This window comes from Pseudopipra pipra, chromosome Z (genome assembly GCF_036250125.1).
Source record: "Pseudopipra pipra isolate bDixPip1 chromosome Z, bDixPip1.hap1, whole genome shotgun sequence".
Classification (NCBI taxonomy): Eukaryota; Metazoa; Chordata; class Aves; order Passeriformes; family Pipridae; genus Pseudopipra; species Pseudopipra pipra.
Window position 1 is genome coordinate 25,620,896 of NC_087581.1, and position 22,807 is coordinate 25,643,702.

The window sequence follows — 22,807 nt, forward strand, 5'->3', positions numbered from 1 at the left end:
ATATGCACTGGTCATGAGACTTGGGTGGTTCCTGCTGTTGTGCAAATAGGATAGAGATACTTTGTATAACTTTGAAAATCTTAACTGCATGAACTGGATTCTCCAATGACCGCATAAAGATCTGATGTGAGTATAACAATGATAAAATGCAAATTGATATTTAATATATTTCTAACTGATGGATTGCAGATTTTTTTCCTAGTTTCTTAAGATTTGCTTAAATTAAGTTATTTTCCAGTTATTTCTGGGGTGTAGACTGATTCTGAACCAGAGATTGCTAAATCCCAGATCCTGAAACACAGGTCCATACAACTTGAATACAACTAAAACCTAGTTTTAGAAGCCGAACCTGTCTTGCAATTCAATCTTCTGTCACAGGCAAATGCATAAGCCGTGCTGCTGAACTCTTCAGCTTATGCACCAGGACATAGCTGTTAGTAAATATTTTGTTCTGAATTTCAGAGAAGAGTCAAACGGAGAAAAAAACTCTGTATATATTTATATCTTTGTGTTCCTGTTTACTTTCTTTTGATTGTTTTTAAGCCACTACCTGCAGACAGTGGGTTGTTTTGATTGTACAGCTAGTCTGGAGATTTTCACCTTCTGCATCTCAGGAGGGGCACAGGCTATGAAGAGGAGAATTTCTTGTGCCTCTCTGAAAAGTCTTTCTTTCTGTAGAAGTTGAAGAAATGAAGGAAAATTTGCAGTATATCGGTGTCAGAGTGTTAGCCTGTACTGTTCAGTGCTGCTGCTAAGAGCTGAAAGGTGTGTGTTCTGTAGAATACACAGAATACACTTTGTTTTCTGTAACAAAATTTCATCCCAATCCTATCCTAGCATCTATGGAAAAAAAGTATTTTTTTGAGGTTGTATTAGACAATGATTGTATTTGACAATGATTGTATTTTTGAACAAAAAAAAGTAACAGTGGAAAAGATACAACAGGTGACAGTTAAACAATGTAGTGAAAGTGAGAATTCACAGAAAGTGTGAGCTAATGAGGATGTGAGAAATTATCTCTTCACTTGAAAGATGAAGTGAGATGGAGAGCGGACTGAAATGAGGCAAATAGGCTGTCATAGGTCATCATCAGAAGCAAAGCAATGGTCCCAATAATAAATTGACTGTGAGTGATGTGGGCAATGAGACACTGCAACAAGTGTGGAAAAGCAGAGGAAAAACAGCAGATGAGAAGGTATGTGGATGAAGTGGGTTGGAGGGAATGAGGGCAAAAGACTATGTCCACAGAATATACTGAGATGGGCATGAGAAATAGACTTTGAACAAATTTTAATATGCATGGTTAGGTTTTTGTATGAAATTCCTCATGGACACAAAGTACCTTCTTTCTGATGGTGAGATATAGAACAGATGTAGTTTGTATGAGGATCTTATGCTGCTTTTTTGTGGTTTATTTTTTGACCTAGGATTTTTATTTTTTTTTTTTTTTTTTTTTTTTTTTTTAGTTTTCTTTTTTTAGAACTGGATCCTTCACTGAAAGGAAAATCAGTTTAGCCATTTCATGAGGATGTCAAAAATGTTGTGCCTTTTTGCACATGTGATAGTGTTGGAAGGAAGCTTTTGAAATTGCAAGATGCACAGAAGATAAGGGAGTTTCAGTAACAGAAAGACAAAACAAACAGTGACTGGGATCCCTCAATCTTTTGCAGTGTACATAGGTGTATGACAAGATAGTCTCTTTTCTAAGTGAACATAAAGCTCCGTTTCATGCAGGAAGAGTCATATGGAGCCAAGTAGGATGCCATGTTAACACAGCTGGATTGCTTCTGGTATTCGGATGAGTTTGTTATTTTGGAATATTTCCAGAGGGCACTGTGCTGTGTTTTCTACACGTTCCACCTTTGCAGTATAAAAGACAAAGACCCTAGAAGGAGAGGGAATAGGAAAAGAGCGACCTGAGCTGATCTCTCTAATGTTACAGAGTATATCAGCAGTAGAGTAAAAATTTTGAGTGTCGGAATGAACAAATAACTTGCAATATTGGTGTTTCAAATCTAGTCTGCTAGCTAAGGATTCCTTATCAGTGTTTCAGACCACTTGCAATACCTTGTTAGCTAAAGTGTACTTGACAGTTCATGTGGAGGTGGACACAGGCCACCCGGCCAGCCTGGTGACATTACCATCCTCCTCCCAGTGGGAGTTGTGGAAGTGCAATGTCCCTGGTTCCTTCCAGTAATGTTGTAAGAACACTTGTGTTATACTAGCTAAAACTGAGCATGATCATGTTATAAGTGCTGTCAATGGGATAACTTAGTCTGCAGGGAAATACAGTACAAACAAGGGTCTGTCTAAAATACCCATACCCATTAAATTTCAAAAGGACCAAAAACCCTTCCGTTAGTCCTTTAATTCTTTGTTCTTTCAGAGTGAAATCTGAGCAATTTTTGTGAACTTCTGTGTTCATTTGTCTTCTGCTTTAAACCTGGAGAAAATTTGGTGGCTTGAAAGCTTGTTTAGCTTTTCCAGCAGTTCTGATTATTCTGGTGGAAGTTATTGTCTACAAAACTCTCCTTGCTTAATGCTGCTAAGTTTCATTATGTAAATGCCAAATGAATTTACTCTTCTTAATTATCCATTTGCTGGAATACAAATATTTTAATAGCTGAAATGATGTTTCCTGGAAAGGGTTTTCCATGATTTGCTAGACTATAAGGTCCCTGAGTCACTGACTGTGCTTCTGGTTGTGTTTGTTTAGTGGACAGCATAAAGATTTGTTCAGCATACGATCCTTTGTTATTCTCATGTTGGGAACAATTTTAGAACCATAGAATGATTTGGGTTGGAAGGAACCTCTAAAGGCCAATTATTCCAATCCCTGTGCAGTTAGCAGGGACAATCATAGCAAGGCTACTAAGCAAAGGTGGTTCCAGAGGGTCTTATACTAAGATGCTCCTTTTATTTAAGAAAATCATTATTATCTTTCAGGATGTATGGATGAAAGGAATAGAATTTAATTTACATTATTCAGATACAGCTTTCAATCTTTATTATTAGGGAGTAGGTTGCAAAATATTCTGTGATCTTTGTGTTCCTTTGCTTTACAAAACTTCTTGTAAACTTAATATTATCAACATGGTGAGAGTTTTCCTTAACTGAGGCCAAATCAGTCCTAATGCTTATGACCGTGTTGTAGTGGTTTGGATTTTGTTTTTCCCCCAGAGGCTAAGAAAAGTGGTAGACCCCAAGGGGTGGAAGCCCCTGGAAGTTTTGAAGTTTTGCCCAATGGGCGCTCCTGCAGAAATGTAAACATATCACAACCAGACCGGAAGAGATGAGTTGTAGTTTTGTTTGTTGAGGAGAGGTGGCCATGTTGTAGAGCCACGAGGAAGGGGCTCTAAGCCCCTCGGGCCCTCTGGGGCCTCCCAGCCTCTGGCTGGGGGCTGCAGGGACCTGGAACAGCATAAAGCTGGGCTAGGTACCTGTAGTTATGCCGGGAGATGTTTTTCTCCATGGGCACAGAGCAGAGGCCGGGACTGACCAGAGAAACGGTGGCAGAGGGCCAGAGATAAGAACCTGAACTGAAGGAGCAGCAGAAACAACATGCAGCACCGCAGAGAAGACTCCTGGAAAGGGAGGAGAAAGAGAGCCAGCAGCTGAGAGACAGAGTTTGGGGTAAGACTGTACCAGATTCCCCAAACCTCCCTTGAGACCCCTCTTGGAGAAGAGGGACATGAACTCCTATTTTGGAGAGCAGTTTTGGACATGCAGCACTAGAGAGAGAGAGGAGCTAAGAAGCTCAAAAGACGTCCCGGAGCTGGACTGGGACAGCCAGATGGAATGCGGGGGGAGTTGACCTTGGCTTCCCCCCCCTCACACTGCTGCCACGGTGGCAGCCTGAGAGACAGGGCACAGAGGCCTTGCAAGAGATACCAGACCGTCACGAAGACCCCCCCGTGTCTTCGTGATATGACGTGGTGATACGACCTTGTCTGGAGTTACGAAGCCCACGGAAGACCCCTTTGCCTGTGTCAAGGGGGCCGAGGGAGTTTGGATATCTCCCTCATGAGTGCTGGCAGAAAGCCAGCTATCAGCTGCTGCATGTGGAGAAGACAGACAGAACCTGCTGCCTTAGAAGATGCTGCTGCTTAAGGACTGGAAGAGATCTGTCCTTCTTTCCCTCCTGGACTTTTATTTGGAGGGGAGAAGAGATCTGATCCACTGTAAATACTATATGTCATGGTAGAGATAGTTATGATCGTGTGTAAAATGTGATATGGTATTTATTTGTACAGTCATTGTAATATATTCCCTTTCCCCCACTTTGAGTCTGGTGTGTTTTGTCTGGAAAAAACCCATCTCACATTAGGTTGAGATGTGGGAGGGGGGATGGAGCTAGGGAATTGGATTTTGGGACTATCTCAAACCATGACACCATGATAGACTAGTGCCTACCTCACTCAACAACTCACTGTAGTTCACATGAGTCTTTCCTGAAAATAAGATCCAGTAGCCATAGCAATAAACACATACCAAAGAGATTTACACAAAGCACAGCTACTTAAAAGAACTATCCAAGCTTTTGCTCAAGAGTTTCATGGTTTAAGCATATAGGAGTTTGATGTTCCCATTTTGCTACCAATTTCAGTTCCTGAGAGCATCCTCATAAAATACAGCTCTGTCAGGATAAACAACTCTTCACCTGTATCTGTAGAATTAAATGCAGTCTATACATTATGTTGAAAATGGAACAACATTTTTGCCTGGAGCATACAGCTTGTGCCATTTGAAATGGGAATGCTGAGTCTAAATTTTCTGAGGGAACAAGAAATATCCTTCTTACTCCTTACCAGAAGGATTTTGGGCAACCACTTGAGATTTTATGTGGAGTGAGGCATTCCACTAACCAAAAATTACTTTTTTCTGGAGATGAGTGTTATAATCCCTGTGGGTATGTGAGCTGGGGTCAGGACTAAAGTCACAGGCACGATCAGCTGAATCAAAACCAGGAAAACAATACATGGTGTGGGTTTTGACCTTTGGTGCTATTATGCTAATATATCACATTAACATATATCATGCTATTATATATATTAGCAGGTATTATGCTAATGGCTCCTTGATCCTTTTAAAACAGCTCTTTGGCAGAACTTTAGCAATTTTTTATCATTGCCATCTAGATTTCACTCATCATTCACTACAAAAACTTACCAGGATATGTTCCTTGTGGGCCAATGACAGTTGAGTATGGGTTTCAACTTAGTACTTCCAGTAAACCAAAAAAACTGTATAAAGACAGAAGATTATATTTCTCCTTTCTCCCATTCATAGTCATACTTTTGTTTTCTTTGTTTCCATTCAAATTATCAGTCTTGGGCCCCACATCTTCACTGAAACTATTACAACTCATAAAAAGCCATGATGATTTTTAGATGTTGATGTGATGCTTTTCATCACCTCAACCCTCACAGTTTTTTCAGATTGATTTTCATAATCACACAGCACTGTGTGAAAACTTGCTTTTCCTTCTGCAGGTTGGTCTGAGAAATAATTTGATGACCAGATCTGAATTGCTGTTGAAAGGTCATGCAACTTCTTCATGTTGTCAGATATGTATTTTCAATTCCTCACTTTGCTGCTAGAACTATTAAGTGCTGATTTTATACTGCAGCATTCCTTTGTTATATCCCTATGAAATTATGAAAATGCTTTAGAAATAGCCTTTTGATTAAAGGAAAAAAAAAGATGTGCTGTGCATAAGCTTGTTACGATCGTTGTGTACAAGGACTATTGCATAGCAGGGCATGCCATGTTTTTCAAAAAAACAGAGAGAAAACAAGGGCTATTCTGTAACAGTGTGAAGGTTTGGTAGTGCAAGCTCAAAAGAAATCACCTTCCAGATGCTGGTGCAGATTTCTCTATGGATGTGTGTCAGGCAGCAGAGCCACATGATTAAGTTGCATGGGTAGATTGCACTGAGGTTGCAAAACAGCTTGATGTCTGCTAGTGAGATTATGGAAATAAAGAAGGATGTCTTCTAACATAGATCCTTGCTGACAGATCCTTGATCCTTCTAATAGAGATCCATGCTAATAGATCCTTGATCATTCTAATACAGATCTTTTCTGATCCCCATAAGCATCCCATGACTCTGCTTTTGGTATCACAAGTGAAAATGTTTTTGCATTTGGGTTCTTTTATTTATTTATGTTATGTGCAATGCTCTTCTCATGCTAATCCGTCTGGTTAGGCAAGATTTACTTGATATTTAATAACTATGATTTCTATCTGCTGGGGCTTTGTTTATGCTGCCCCTCATTTTTGTTCTATCATTTTACTCTCAGTAATATGTATATTTAAAAAAGTCCCATGCCCTACATTATGAAATAAACACACTCTGCATTCTCAATGTACTTCGAGCTATAAAAAGGGAGGGGATTACCTCAAATGTCTCACATAAGGCTAATTCAGGGATCTAAATATTGATGTGAAATATTGTTTCATTCTTCATTTCAGTTCTTCCCACTGTGTCCACCTGCTTCTAGGTAAGCTGTATAGAGAAGTGAGCATAGCAGGAGACTGAGGATGGTAATTTTCTTTATAGTATTAAGTGTGAAATATAGTTTCCTATGGTGGCTCCATGAGTGAAATTTAACCTGGCTGTCAGGGCAGTAGAGTCTTCTGCATCCAGAAAATTGAGATACTGATACTGATAATGTTTATTAGCTCCTTTCTCATACAGCTGAAGTAATTACCATTCATCACACATTAAGTAGTGGCAAATCAGTCAGTCCTCTGATAAAAGTAACTAGCTTTCATTTACAAATAAGTCTGCTTATGGTAGTTTGCATATCCACCTTTACCTGTGACATCAAATGTCTATGTCTAAATTTCCCAAAAAAGTTACAGAATCACTGAATATGTTGAGTAGGAAGGGACCCTAAAGGTCATCAAGTCGAACTCCTGGCCCTACACAGGACCATAACCAAGAATCCCACCATGTGCCTGAGAGCATTGTCCAAATGCTTCTTGAATTCAGACACACCTGGTGCTGTGACCATTTCCTTGAGGACCCTGTTCCAGTCCCCAACCACCCTCTGGGGGAAGAACTTTTTTGCTAATAGCCAACCTAGAGCTCCCCTGACACAGTTTCAGGCCTTTCCCCTGGGTTCTGTCACTTGTCACCACAGAGAAGAGATCAGTGCCTGCCCCTCTTCCTCCCCTCATGAGGAAGTTGTAGACTGCCATGAGGTCTCCCCTCAGTCTCCTCTTCTCCAGGCTGAACACACCAAGTGACCTCAGCCACTCCTCATACAGCTTCCCCTCCAGGCCCTTCACCATCTTCATTGCCCTCCTTTGGATGGTCTCTAATAGCTTAATATATTCCTTACATTGTGCTGCCCCAAACTGCACACAATATTCAAGGTGACGCTGCATCAGTGCAGAGCAGAGCAGGACAATCCCCTCCCTCGACCGGCTGGTGATGCTTTGCCTGATGCCCCCCAGGACACGGTTGGCCCTCCTGGCTGCCAGGGCACTGCTGACTCAGATTCAACTTGACATCAACCAGGATCCCCATGTCCCTTTCCACAGCACTGCTTTCCAGAATCTCATTCTCCAGTCTGTACAGACATCGAGGGTTGTCCCATTCCAGGTGCAGAATCCAGCACTTTCCCTTATTAAACTTCATACAGTTCATGATTGCCCAGTCCTCTAACTTGTCGAGGTCTCTCTGCAGGGCCTCCCTGCCTTCAAGGGAGTCAACAGCTCCTCTGAGTTTTGTGTCATCTTCAAACTTGCTTAGTATCCCTTCGAGTCCTGCATCCAAATAATTTATGAAGATATTGAAGGGCACAGGGCCCAAGATGGAGCCCCACTAGTGACAGGTCACCAGTCTGATTTTACCTCATTCACTATTACCCTCTGTGCTTGCCCCATGAGCCAGTTGCTCACCCACTTCATGATGTCTTTATCCAGTTGCGTCCTGGATATTTTGTCCAAAAGGATACTGTGAGACACATACCAAAAGCTTTAGTGAAATCCAAATAGTGGAAATCCTTTAGTGAAATCAACTGCCTTCCTTTGATCAACTAGATCCTATAATCTTGGCTGCTAATTTTCTAAAACTTGAGCCTCACTTTCTGAGGTACTGAGAGCTCAAAGGCAGAAACAATGAGAGAAATGCAGCACCTGAGAAGACTGGAAAAAGGATGTTTCAAGCTGAGCCACAAAAGAACACCAAAGTAAAATTAAACCCCTCCTCCAGTTAGTCTAGCTCCGGGGAAGTCTAAAAGTGCTCCTTCTCTTCTTTACTTCCTTACAGCTTATTTCTGGATCTTCTTCACTATTTTTTTCAGGTTATACTGTATGTTAGCACACTTTATTCAAAGTAGTTCTTCCTTCTTTTCTATTATCTCATTAGTTTTGTTAGAAATTTTTCTTCTGGTTTTTGTTTATTTGGTTCTTTTCCTTTTACTTATGTTGATCTGTATACAAAAGTATGAAAAATAGTTAATAGTCTGCTTGCTACTGGAACAGGAATATACTCAATCTAAAACTGTACTTTCTCCTTTTGCATTATTCCAGGCCTGTGGGTTTACTATCAGTAACACAAGGCACTTTGTACACATCAGGCACTGATACGTGCAAAGTGAAAGAATTAGCAGCAGTAAGTCTTCATTCCAATCCATTCTGAAGCAAACTGTAATTTATCCATCCTGAGATTTCCACTACCTCACAATAAATTTCAGGTATCTGCTGGTCTTTAGGTTAAAGAACTCAGACAATAAGAATCTGAAAAAAAGTATGCAAAGCGAAGTTGAAACAAAATCGGGTTAGTGGTCTTGTAAACTGATCAGGTGTTAGTGCAGACAGTTAAAAAATCCCCTTGTGCATGTTTATGAAGCTCTCCAGCATGTGAGATGTTAATTGCAATTGATTTTTATTATTTGCGAGCAGTAAAACATGTAAAAGCACTGCCCTCTCAGACTACTTAAGGCTGCCTGCAAGCTACAGATTCTGAAAACGTCACGGATGAAGTTGTGGAAATGTTTTATTTCCCCTTGTTGCTACTCATTCATTGCCATTGGTTCATACTCTGCATGTGTGCATGGATTGCTTTAGTCAGGATTTTCCTTGTTTCTACTGGTAGCCTAAGGTTTGGTTCTATTTTTGCTGTTTATGACCAATGTGATGGGTTTTGAAGGTTAGCATGGCTCTGATCTGCTTCAGCAGGAAAAGGTAGTTGTTGCAAGTTCTGATGCCATCCTACTTTTGTTTCAGATCCACCTGAGAAAATGTTTCAGATCCTCACAATTCTGTTGCTGGATACACAGCTCTCCATGGTTTCAGGTGAGAGAGAAACTGTCTTTCAATTCCATCAGCAGAATCAATGCAGCCCTTGGTATGTGGGCTTCCGCATCTCCAACAATACTTGCGTGAATGGCCAGTAATGTCTGGAGCCTTTGCTTTCCAATGTCTTACAGAAGGCACTGGCACTAACTGAGCACAGGACAGACGTCCATCACTTTCCACAATCAAGCTTCTTTAACGTATTGCATATTGACAGCTGAGGTGTCCAGCATCAGCAGCCATGGCTGTGAGAGGGAGGATGACCAAAGCAACCCACACCCACTGGGAAATAGAACAACCTCAGTGTGAGGCAAAGTGAAGTCAAACCACCTATGTTCCCCTGTGCATGCCTGTAGGAGGAGCAGCTTGGCTAAAACTCAGAAGGGTCTTGGCATTTTTTCAGATTTTTCATATAATTTTTTCCCTCATTACAGTTGTATTAGAGTGAATAAACAAACACTTATAAGAGGAATTGAAGTTTTCCCTGCAACTATTTCACAAACACATACAATAAAAGGAATGCATAAACAGTTGCATGGTCTTCTCTTTGGAATGTTGTTATCAATACTTCCAAGTGCTTCTGAATTAAATCTACCAATATATAGTACATCCAATACAGAAAGTAGTAACAACGTATTTTGAATGATGTATTGTAAATAACTCTGCTTTATCAAGTACACCTTAAAATGGTAAACTGTTCATAAAAATATGTATTTCATATTGGGTGAATGGCAAAGATTATTTTTATATATTTTCTGTAATACTGTTGCATGTATCTGAGAAATTGCATGGGACTGAATGATATTCACATGGTTTCAGGGTTGTAGGAGACTGTAATTGCTACACAGCAGATCTTCTAAGCACATGCTTATCCAGTGCAACTCTCTTTCACAGGAACTACATTGGTATTTCTTTTTGTAAAGGATAATGAAATTAAATTTACTGTTTCCACAATTAACTGTTGTTTTTACTAGAATCTTAGGACATATAAGAGACCATCATAGTATCATAAAAGTGCTTCCTGTGTAATCACTGGCTGAGCTTGAAGTTAGTTATAAAATGTGAAAAAAAAACTTGCTCATTTTCTCCTTATCTTTCAGATTCTGTAACCAATATAAATAATTTGCTATAATTACTATATGACAATTATATTAACTAAAAATGTTAATGTGAGTATGAACAAAAAATGCTTAAAGTGTTCAGTCAAACCAATAACCATATGCCTGACTACCTGATACAGTATTGCCCAAATTTAAGGAAAATCAGAACACATTTTAATACAACAAATGAAACAGTCTTCTTTTTTTCATGTAGCTTTATTTACAGTTGAAGTTCCTCAACAGCTCTACATTGCAGAGTATGGGAACAATGTGACTATGGAATGCAGATTCCCTGTGAATGGCTCAGTAAATCTAGAACTCCTAACTGTTGTTTGGGAGCAGAAAAGGCCAGGCTCGTTGAAATCAAAAGAGGTGTACACACTCCGCAATGGGAAGGCAGTCCCTCCATCCCAACATCCTGATTACATAGGAAGAGCATCACTTCTGCACAGTGAATTGAAGCTGGGACGAGCTATCCTTCAGATCATCAGTGTGAAGATCACAGATGCGGGATCATATCTTTGTCTCATTAACTACCGGGGTGTGGACTACAAGTATATTACTTTGGAAGTAAAAGGTTAGTGGTTGAATTGAATGTAAGTATATATTCATTGAGATGTGTCTACTAAATTCCTACAAGCTTGTAGAAATTGATTACTTTGAAGGAATTATTTGCTAATTCTCTCACAAAGACCCTGTGCTCAGCCCTCAGCTGAACCAAAGCAGTTGTGTTGTTGCTGACTAGTCTTTGGTTCAATGGCTAGCTGAGCTTCTCCAGGAGCAGTCTGTGCCAGAGAGGGACAGCATTTGTTCTCCATCTATCCTTCATCCTTCCTCCTTCTTTCCACACCCTCTTCTCCAGTGTCACCACCTCCCATTTGATCTCCTGCCTTGTTGGGCTACCTTGGGCCATTCCCAAAAGTTTCTCAGAGGTGCTCTAATACACTTATGAGCACTGCTGCAACTACCCAAGTGCTTGGGAATTCCCTAAGTGACTGCAGCTCCCAGAGCAAGGACACGTGATTTTCTGTGTTCAGAAAATCAAAGCCAAATGGACATTAGTAATAAAGGCAGATGTTACTGGACAGCATGAGAGACCAGTCCTTTGAAAGACCTCTGGTGTTTCCCATGCATATCCATGTGACACAAGGCAGCATTAATTTCCTACCCAGACATCTAAATAACAACCTTTGTCAAATGCAAAAATGGACACAGTCTTTCTTAAAACCCCCATTGGTTTCCCTGAAAAGTCAATTTTGTTCTAATATAATGAGAATATCACACTATTTATAAGCTGTGGTAAAACAAACATTAAAATCAGCCTTTTTCTTGAAGTGGCATATTCAAAAAGTGAAAATAGAGTCCTATGAGTCTTCACTTGTGTCCTCCATATTGATAAATCATAAATTTAGTGTCAACAGCTGCCTTGTATAAAGTAGTGGAGTACATTCTGTTGCTGTAGGCGTGGTAAGGATTGAATAATGATTACTGCATTGCTATACAAAACATCCTTCATCATTTTAAATAAGTTTCCCTCAGAAACCGTAGACAATATGTGGCATTAAAGGGAAGGAAGAAAAGTGAAGTGAGAAAATGACTATTGTTGCATACAACAATTTCACTCAACAACTTCTTATGCAGCATCCTACAAGAGAATAAACACTCAAGTAATGAGAAAACCAGGTGAAGACATGTTTGTTTTTATGTGCCAGTCAGAAGGCTTTCCTCTGGCGGAGGTTTTCTGGCAAAATGAGAAGAACTTCAATCTCAGTGGACCTGCAAATACCACCTATACACTGACTGCAGATGGCCTCTACAATGTCACCAGCATCCTGACATTCAAACCAAATATGAGTGAGAACTACAGCTGTGTGTTCTGGAATAAAGAACTGAATGGAGAAACTTCAGCTCATATTTCCACTTCAGGTTTGTATCACCTTTAACCTGTATAGGTCAGAGAGTATTCATACATACATCATGTTCTATAATTCATCACTGGAATTCAGTTCTAGAAAACAGTGTAATATTGATGCTCGGGAAACTAAACAAGTCAATATTATTGATATCTGTGAAGTCTCAGCTAGTTTACAGTTCAACAAGACAGTCTGTATTCTATATATTCTAATTTTAATTTTAGGGTAGCTCCCCTTATTTGTCTGCCAGTACAGAGGGAATTTTTTCAGCTGCATGGGTGTCTTCCTTGATAGACTCCTAATTAATTGGTTTACCTTGTTGTCTACCTTGACATGTCTCCCATAACATCCTCGTAGGTCAGGAAATGTAAATTAAGTGAATGGACAGTGAGGTGGATTAAGAACGGGCTGAATGGCAGAGGTCAGAGGGTTGTCATCAGTGGAGTCCAATTGAAAGCCTGGAGTTAGTGGCATTCTCCAGGGATCAGTACTGGATCCAGTCTTATTCAGCTAGTTTATCAATGACCTGGATGAAGGGATAGAATATACCCTCGGCAAGTTTACTGATGACACTAAACCAGGGGGAGGAGTGGCTGATACACCTGAAGGCTGTACTGCCATTCAGTGGAACCTTGGTAGGCTGAAGAGTTGGGCGGAGAGAAACCTAATGAGGTTCAACAGAGGCAAGTGCACCTGGGGAGGAATAATCCTAAGTACCAGCACAGTTGGTACTTTGGCTGCCCAAAGAGAGCAGCTCTGCTGAGAAGGACCTGGGAGTCTTGGTAGGTGACAAGAGCCAGCAGTGTGCTTGTCCATGAGCCAGCAGTGTGCTCCTGCAGCCAGGAGGGCCAATGGTATCCTGAGGTGCATCGGGAAGAGTGTGGCCAGCAGGTCAAGGGAGGTGATCCTCCCCCTCTAGTCAGCCCTAGGGAGGCCACATCTGGAGTGTGTTCAGTTCTGGGGCTCCTCAGGACAAGAGAGACAAGGAGGGCTGCAAAAGTTGAGTTGGAGTTTGGAGCACTTCTTTTAGGAGGAGAGACTGAGGGAGCTGGGCCTGTTTAGTCTAGAGAAGAGAAGAGAAGAGTGAGAGGGGATCTCATCAATGCACATAAAATATCTCAAAACTAGGTGTCAAGACTATAGTGCCAGAGTCATTTCAATGGTGTCCAGTGACATAACATGGAGTAACAGCCATAAACTAAACCACAACAAGATCCACATCAGCACGAGGAAGAACTTCTTTACCTTTAGGGTGGCAGAGCACTGGAACTGGCTGCCCAGGGAGGTTGTAGACTCTCCCTCTCTGGAGACATCCAAGCTCACCTGGATGTGTTCCTGTGTCACTTCCTCTAGGTGACCCTGCTTTGGCAAGGGGGGTTGGACTGGATGATCTCCAGAGGTCCCTTCCCGTCCTAGTTTGTGATTCTGTGAGTCTGTGAAGTGGGATACAGATAAGTTGCAGTAGAGCTCACTTGCATGCCATAGAAATGAGAGATTTGAATCTTTTTTTGTAAGGTTTTTTTTACAAAAATATTGCAGTATAAAGTACTCATAAAATGAGTGTAAAACATTACATTGATAAATTTAAAGAATCTTGTGCTCAGTCAGAGCAAGACTCTGGAGAAACAGAACCAATAACTTCATAAACAATGCCTGTTTTGTAAGTTATAAATTTACTTTCCTTTCATGATTTTGACAGCTTTAATGAGTACACAGTACAGTGGACAAAAATCCCTGATGTCATTTATCATCCCCACATGTGTGACTGTAGCGGTCCTTCTTTCTGCACTAATAATATTTCAGAAGAGAAAATCATTCAAGAATGGGCAATCCAGAAAAGGTACATTTTACTTCTGATAGTGAATCTTTTCACTATTTCTTTATTTTTCCTGTGAACAACATGTAGGAAATTTTGGTAACTAGGCAAACTTGTGTGACTTTGGTTACATTTTATTTCTAGATGACAAGGATGTTCTAAAATGAGATCTTGGATCATTTGAGTTGAGTTTTGTTTTCCTCATCTTATTACCTATGTGAGACAAGGTACATGGAAAGATACATTTTTTTAAACTGGCCAGCTAGTATTCTGTAAATACTATCTAGTATTCTGTAAAAACAAGCTTTGCCTTGGATAAGGAAAGCTGTAAAAGCATAGCTTGAATGGTGTTTTCTTCATAGCTACGCAGACATTGTAGCTACAGCATACGACACAGAATTTTTGTTTTCCATCTCCATTAAGGCTGTGTAACTAAAATGGTGTGCCATCCTAGACTATCACAAACAGTGTTTCTTTCCTTGTTTGCAAGTGGAGTAGTGCTAAAGCAATAAAGCAAATGGGCTATTATTTTAGTATTTTCTTGCATATGAATAGACTCCAGTAAACTTAGACAAATATATTTATAGTCATGAAAGGAGTCTTAACATTGTGACTTCGGAATTTGGCTCAAGATTTGTAAAAGAAAAGAAGTGTAGAAAAATGTATGTATTTGGTATGACAATAGCAAACTTGAATGTGTTTAAAGCTCAGTTTAACCTAAAGTTTACTTAAATGGTATTGTTTCTTTCAGGCCTAGAAATGTTTAAGCTAAATTTGTATATATTTACTTTAACAGGCAGGAAAAGAAAACTGAACCCTAACCCGAAAGATGAGAACAGTAAGTCATTAGGGTTTTTTGTATTTATGCTTACAGATTTTTCTTTCTTACATCTAAAATTGTAAAAAATATGTAGATTGCAACTTGATAATGTTACATCAAACTAGAGGATAGTTTCGAATTTAAATTCATTTTTCCCTCATTTTTTTAAAAATACAGTATCTAAAGTTTTTGACTTTCTTACAGGCAATGTAAAAATTTATGGATGTTGGTTCCTTTTTACTGAGATAACTTGCATACATAGCTCAGCATACATCTCTGTATACTAACTGGAGTTCTAGTAGTCTTGGCTGAGTAGGATACACATGGAAAGCTGGTTGTTTTGGAAGGCATCAAGATTTTGGTGGTAATAGTCTGTTATATTTTGAATTAGGCTACAGGTCTTAACAACAAATAAAATGATACCTCATTTATCTGGAATATTATATCATGTGCTGAGCTACTTCTCATTTTAGGAGCATATGACTTCCCTAGACATCCCTAGGAATTTTTACATTGCAAAAGGAAGGTAAAAAACTGTCAGGATGCATCTGTACTAAAAATGAACTGAAAAAAAGAAACCACCATAAAAAACTATAAAGCAATATGATAAGAAAGCTCTTAAAGCATCTAGTTACATAAATCATTTTTGTTACCTATAAATAAAAGATCTGACAGGTTAATGCATTGTGAGGAGAGAGGCTGTGGCCAGTGTTAGGTACAGAGGTATTGGATTAAGCTGTAATTCCTTGTAGTCCAAGCAGACCCTAACACAGCCTATTGAGGTCAGCTCTCAGGCTGCCTAATGTGCTCCAGGTATATGCATGATTTTCTCCCAGTGAGCAAAAATGGAGCAAAATTGTGATACAGCTGGCCAAGCAGCCTGAAGAAACAATACATATCAGCTTTTGGACAAACAGGCAAGTCAGGGCCTTTCCAAGGACAGGATTTATTTGAGAATCTGCCCATTTTTCTGACTACTAAAACAATACATCAAGAAGTCATCAGCTTAAAAAATAACTTTTGTAGGTGAAAACTAGGGAAGAAGGCATGAATTCACTGATTACCAATTCACCTCAGATTGTCATGTTTGCATGTTCAATCCACTGCCATCGGTAGATATTACAGTCAAAATGACACTTTCACCTTTTAGAAATCAGCACTTGCTCTAGTCAAAGGCTCTCACGTGATGGTGTGAAACTTTAGTGGCATTATGCCATGCACAAATGAACACAGGCTTAAAGCAAGCAGCATTCTGGAGGACAGCATTGGTGCATGTCCAGGCATAATTCCAGTGCACATTGTCTGAGGATATCCTGGCTTCCCATGGATTTTTGTATTACTGTTGTAGAATTTTTTTACTATATAGGCCATAGCCTCCTCTGTGCACTTAGTGAAATGAAGAAATTAAAGGAGACGAGGCTGCTCTTTGTGGTTTTGTTTTACTTCTTCATTTTAATGACCGAAAGTTTTGTGCAACATGCAGTAAGTCAGATGACAAATATTTATATTTCTCAGCATCACATATTTTTAAGAAACACTGGAAAGAACCTTTTTTCCATGATGAGTAGGTAGGTAGTTGAAACATAAAAGCCACAGATGCTTTACCAGAGTGCCTTGGAAATGACCCACATGGCTCTGGTTACGGGAACAGGGCTTGTTAATGTTATCAGTTTTAACTTACAGCTCAAGCTGAATCAGAACTGAATATGTAGGACATTTGACCTCATCACTGAAGTCCTAGTTCTGCACACTTTTAATCAGATGCACAGATTTACTGATAAGCATTTCCACGGATGTTCTCTAACCAGATTCCAGTTTTGTTATTTAATTTATATGGCTGAAAGTCAGTGATGACTTTGATGTAGTAGAAAATTCAGAATCTGGACCACAGAAAAGAGAGGGACAGAGATAGTTCTTAGCTCAGAAAAGATTGGAACAAAATGTCTTCGTAAATTATGACAGTTCTAAGGAGCCACTGCAACTTCAGCACAGCCCAGAAAAATGTGCATACAATTAAGATAGAGCTTTCATTCTTTACCACTCAACTGTTAAAATCAGGTTATTTATTTTCTTAAATTATTGCAAATTTTTAAACTAATACTATTTCATTCTCTTTCTTTAAGGAGATGATTCTAACACTCAAACTGAGGCTTTGTACTTGTCAACTGTCACAGCTTCAAGAGACAGTGAGATTTGGTTCTGTGAAAACTCTTCATCTTATATGCCATAATTTGCACTTCTTGTATCTGTTTTTGGGGACTTCAAAGGAAATTACAGCACTTTAGCCTTGGGATAAACAGTGAACTCATGGGGATGTACTTGCACTTCAGCAATGGAAAGCCATGCCTCTTCAGATATCTTGAAGTTACTGGGAATTATGCTGTCATGAGATGTGGTTTACCACTGTGAAGAGGTCATCTGAGTGCCTTTGATACACTTTACTTTTGGACTTACTGTTGCTCAAGGAATTTTTGTTTAAGAATGCCCTTATTAACTGCTTCAGTCTCAGGAATGGTGCTTGGATTCAAACATTTTGTGTGAATTTGAATAAAAGTTGTAAATGCTATCTTATGTCTAAGCAGGTCATCTTTAGAGAGACATCATTAAATGCCCATATCCCATTTCTAAACTTTCTAACACATTGAACTAGAAATTACCACAAGTACCCACCAGCATGGAAACTTATAGAAGATATTTCATAGCACAAGAGCAATAAGAGGTTGAAATTATATCAAAGGACAGACTAAAAAAAAAATCCTAGTAAGAACAGTAAATCAACATTATGTCACTTCAGAGAATTTTAATGCACTCTCTATGTAAAACCCTGTAAGTAAGTCAGGTAAAAAAATATGAACTGTGATTCTATGCTACATGACAGTAAGAAGTTTCACATTTGGACTGATTATTCAACAGAATTTTCTTTAAGAGGAATTTGGAAGCAAAAGTGAAAATGAAGCAGATTTCTGCACTGGTTATTTTTAAATAGTAATTTCATTTTTCCTCAGAGGAAAAGCTGAGTCTTTCCCATGACAGGCTGTTTTACTTCCTATTACTGGAATGCCAGGATTGAAAAAACACCCAATATTGCATCTTAGATAGTCATCAGATAGTGAAGCAAGGGCGCTGGTAAGATTTGTCATATCGTTTTGAAAGAGCAGTGACTTTGGTGAGCTGCATTTTCTACTAAGATAGATGTAACAGGACTGAAGAAAGGTGTTCACATGGAAACTACTTCTGTCATTATCTTGCTCTTCGAAGAGTGCTATCTGTTAATGTTTTCTTCACAGCATTTACTCTGGATTTAGATGGGAACTGCTTCTCCAGTGCAGCTATTTACTCCATCCAGCACAAAGTGGACCTACAGTGCTGTTATGAGACCAGAACAGCAGCATTCACACCATGTTGTTTCACCAGGACAGCTGATTTTAAAAATCCGGTCTGCTGTTGATTTTACTTGTGGTAGAGAAAAACTAATCTCTCTCTTCCATCACCTCTACTTTAATATCTATGTATTGCACCTTTAAATACCCATTTGTAGACATTGGAGGCAGCTGAGACAAATCTGCACTGGGCTTGCTATGTCCTATGTCCTTGCTGATATGGCAAATCAGGGAGATGTCAAAGAATAAGAGACAGCTTCTTGAAGCATTGTTTAGCTTAAGATAGGATAGCAGCTTGGGAACTGCCCTGGCTTGCACAAATTAGCAATACTTAAGGGTCAGTGTGTACAGTCAAGCAATTTTTCCCTGTTCCAGATTTATACTCCTCTGGGAACTATAAGCCCATTGTGTTCCTGGAAGAACTTATTTTTGCACTTTTCTATTTCTTTTTTCCTCATAATCATAAAATGGAAGAAATTCAAATTGAATTTATATGGATGAACATAAACAGTACATCACAGTCTTTGCAATTAGATTACAGTGACTTTCATTGTTCCTTAACAAAATGAAAGTCATCCTGTTGTTATCTTATGCTGCTGAGTAAATGTTGCCTTCGTGGGGGCAGAGGAGAACAAATGTGGGCAGCACTTCCTGCCCATTTTGCAGGCATGGCAAACACTACCTCACTTTCCCTCTTAATGGTCTGTACACTGAAAAGTTTCACCTGGCATCCCTAGGCAGAGGAAGCTCAGTTTTGCACAACAATCCTATGCCCTCTCCACTCCATTTCATTGTGAAAGGAACAATAGCAGTATTTACTGTAATAACCATAAAACCACCCAGAAATGTATCTTGGCTCACGAGTTTCTATTTCACCAGCTCTTGCTGGATGCTGATGAAGATGACTATCACATCTGATCATGTGAAAGTTAGCTTGTCAGCAGCTTGGCCAGTCTATCTGTGTCTATGAGTTCATGCATGACTTGTTTTTTACTGTAAACCATTGAGCACATGATACGTGTGTGATACGATGAGTCTCTGTTCTTTCTGCTTCACATACTGTTCTACAAGCTGCTGTCTTGAAACAGCTGAAGCAAGAGTTTTCAGACAGACATAAACTGCCTGCAAAATGTTTGAAGCATTTGGGTTTTGTTGTTGTTTTAGTGGGTTTTTGTTTGGTTGATTGGTTGACTGGGGCTTTTGGGGGTTTTTGTTTTGTTTTTCATAGTTTTGAACTTTACAGTGAGTCAAGAGCTGATGTTATTAGACCATAAAAATACTAGGTGTTTTTAGATGTAATATAATCTGTAGGGTTTGACTTTAAAACTTACTTGTACTCTCACCTGGCATTTTAGAGTGGCATAGCGGATACATTGCATAGGAAGCTTCTGTTATCTTTTCTGATATGTACCTTCTCTATTGATCTCCATACATTTGTCTCAACTGGGCAAATGTCATAAGCAATAGTGTCCTGAAAAAAAGTATAGATTCAATTGAATTTGGTGGAATATTTGTATGAAAGCATGCAAAAAATCTACTCAGTGGTTTATAGTCATCAAAAACATAGTTCACTGAATTTTAATTATGACCATTTTTCACAAGCAACCAGAGAAAAAGTAGTTTGTAAGTATTTAATTCTTCTGGTCTGGCTAAGGAAAAACTACTTTTCCAATTCTCTGACCTGCTTTACTATGAGTGAGGTATTAGCCATTTTAGCACAGGAGTGACTGGCATCCTAGTCTTCCTGCTCATTCTTCCCCTCTGATATTTACCAGAGATTTAAGGGCTTGCAGTAGGCTTATTCTGGCTTTTCTACAACCACAGTTATTTTGGTAGCTGTGAGTTGCAGCTTGGTCTGTGATTAGGAGCATAGAGAGTAAGATTAGCTATATTGTACCAAGTTCTCTTTCACACCAACAACAGCCTAAACCTGCTCCATTTACTTGATTCTCATTAGCACAGACACAGCTAAAAGCAGTAGTTAACATCAAGAACGTTAATATCTCTGGAAAAAGACCAATGTGGAAGAGGTATTTCTAATATCCAGTTGAAATGCCTTACAAGACTTAAGTCTGCACACTAGAAGACTACTAGCTGATTCTGACTATAGCTTACTGGGAGCAGTTGGAAATGCCCTTGAGAGGTTTGGATTGCCAAAAAACCCCTATTCTTTCTCAAGAAATACTGCAGTCATCTTTTCTTACAGAATGTCTTCCTTCATCTGAGAGAATATGCTCTTTGCCACCAAAAGCATTATCTACTTCTCAAAATAGTGATGGAGAAAGGTTTTACAAACCACTTCTGTACACTAAAGACTCATTCTTACAGGAAGAGATCTAACTTTGAACTTGTCTTTTCTTTCTGTGGGGATGAGGATCAACAAAGTTACCTCAGAAGTCCCTTCTAACCCAAAGTGACCTTTGGTCCACATCTTTTGTAATTGTCTGACTTTTCTTATACTCTGATGAACATATGATCTGAAAGTAAAGTCCCAGATCAATGACTGCCATCTGGTTCAACAAGATACCATGGTTTTCCTCAGCAAGTTGTCAAGGGTGCTCTGACACACTGTTTTATAGCCAGTGCTTGGTAATATTTCACTCAAGTTTGATATGCAGCTATATGGTAAAGAGTAGCTGACACAGGTAAAAGCACTGGGCAAACATTGTTAAAAGCTGACTTAAAAACATTATTGAATTCAGATGTATTTACTTTTGGCTTTTACATTTACTGCCATTTTTTCAGCAGCTAATGTTTGTTTACTCACAAACATCTTTCCTTAATGGGCTTTTCCAAGTGAGAAGTGAAATGGCTTTCATGCAAAGTCTGTATTAGAAACCACTTTACATAAGGAAATAAGGCAGTCGAAATTTGAAGAGTGGGTTTAAGTTCATTCCTTACACATGTGTTTTTCAAGCAGTGGGGCAAGATGATTACCTGAATCAGCTGGTGAAGATGGGGCTTTCTGTGGTGATGTGGGGAACCTATCTAGTCAGAAATCTGAGCTTTTAATCACAAAGTTTCTAGCAAGAGGATTGCTGTGCTACTGGACAACACAGTTTTGTGTATGAAAGGAACGTTTTTTCAGGTGAGATGATGAACACACTCTTCTCAAAAGTAAAACATAATTGTCAGTCTTAACAATGCAAACCTGACACAACAAATAGCCTAGGTATCAGTGAATAGACATATAAACTTGAGAATATCACTGAGAAAGCAGAAGCTGTTGGTGGGAAAAGGGAACAGGAGAAGGTCAACAATTTTTTTCAAGAGGGACACAGAATTTTTGTGAGAATAGTAAAGTCAGAAGAAGCATTGTGAGCTCAAAGAACTTCCCAGTTTATATAAGAAGCTATGAACTGCTAAGGGATGTTTGTATACATCCCCAAAATATTGCAATCCTAGTCCACAGATCTATCTCAGACTGGTCAGAAAACTAAGGCAGCAAGATAGCTGTAAATTTATTGAGCAGAAGCAACATATTTAGACCTCCATGCAAAGTCTTTGATTTTCTGTATGTTTGCCATGCACATACATTATGCTTCTAAAACGTTGTGAAGTAAAATGTAAACCACAGAGTGTAGGCTGAGATATCGGGGAAGATATCAGAGATTAGAGCCTGATTGTGGATGAGTTAAATGCTCAAAGCCAGGAGCAGAATCTGATTCAGCAAATTTATAGATTAATCTGTTGAATTCTTATCTGTGAAGCTTATTTACATGAAATTTCACAGAGATAAGTAAAGATTAGTATATGTATAGTGAATGGGAATGATTTCCGCCTTCCCATACATTCTGCTGTTAACACAGATTTAACAGTTTAACTTCAGAAGAGACTACTGGCTCCATCATTTTAATTGCCCCTATGTTAGAGTGTATGAAGGATTGTTTAGGTCCTTTTAACAAGTCTCAAACTTCACCTTTACAAAGCTGTCCAGTTTTCCAACACTAAAAATGTGTATGACAATTTCTGCAAGAGAACAGAAGATCAGATCCCTGATCCCCCCCAGTGGGAAGAAGTTGGTTGGGTCAGGTATTCCCAGGATTTCCACAATGCTGAGTTGTACGATTGTACCCCACATTGGAGAGATAAAAGTGGAAGAAGTCCAAGGGTGGGAAGCATTTTCTTGCTTCAGTCAAGACACCTTGATTAAAACATACTGTGAAAGCTATTTCAGGGCATGAGCCAACTTTGCTCAATCAGTCATTGCTGACCTATCCAAACTCTGATACTGCAGACACCATTATTCTGGAAGCCAACTGTGTGTTGAGATAATTTAACAGCCCTAGTGCTTTCAGGTGACTGGTTACAGCTTAAAACATCGAGATTTACTTGTGCATTTGGCCTGACAGGAGAACTGCTAATTGGCAGAACCTAAAAGGTTCTTGATTTAAATATGGAAAACTACAAAGAATTGTAGGAAGTGATCAAGAAAATCAACTAGACAGACAGGATCACAGTCCTGTGCA

General features: G+C 39.3%; 1 protein-coding gene and 1 long non-coding RNA gene across 3 annotated transcripts in view; one reads left to right on the plus strand and one right to left on the minus strand.

Moving 5' to 3' along the window:
* PDCD1LG2 (programmed cell death 1 ligand 2) lies at window positions 1-17,762 on the plus strand. The gene is made up of 7 exons (XM_064642950.1): window positions 1-126; window positions 9,241-9,309; window positions 10,624-10,986; window positions 12,051-12,335; window positions 14,022-14,162; window positions 14,935-14,976; window positions 17,082-17,762. Exons 2-7 carry the CDS (start codon window positions 9,255-9,257, stop codon window positions 17,186-17,188), a joined length of 993 nt encoding a protein of 330 aa, XP_064499020.1. The 5' UTR covers window positions 1-126; window positions 9,241-9,254; the 3' UTR covers window positions 17,189-17,762.
* The window catches only part of LOC135407690 (uncharacterized), a 30,136-nt gene continuing 16,321 nt past the window's right edge, over window positions 8,993-22,807 (minus strand). Inside the window, exons 5-7 of one of the 2 annotated variants that reach the window (XR_010426975.1) lie at window positions 19,682-19,809; window positions 13,568-13,755; window positions 8,993-13,385 (exon numbers count right to left, since the gene is read on the minus strand). This is a non-coding gene — a long non-coding RNA (uncharacterized LOC135407690). The remainder of the gene's footprint in view (window positions 13,386-13,567; window positions 13,756-19,681; window positions 19,810-22,807) is intronic. The other variant, XR_010426974.1, reaches the window with a different exon arrangement.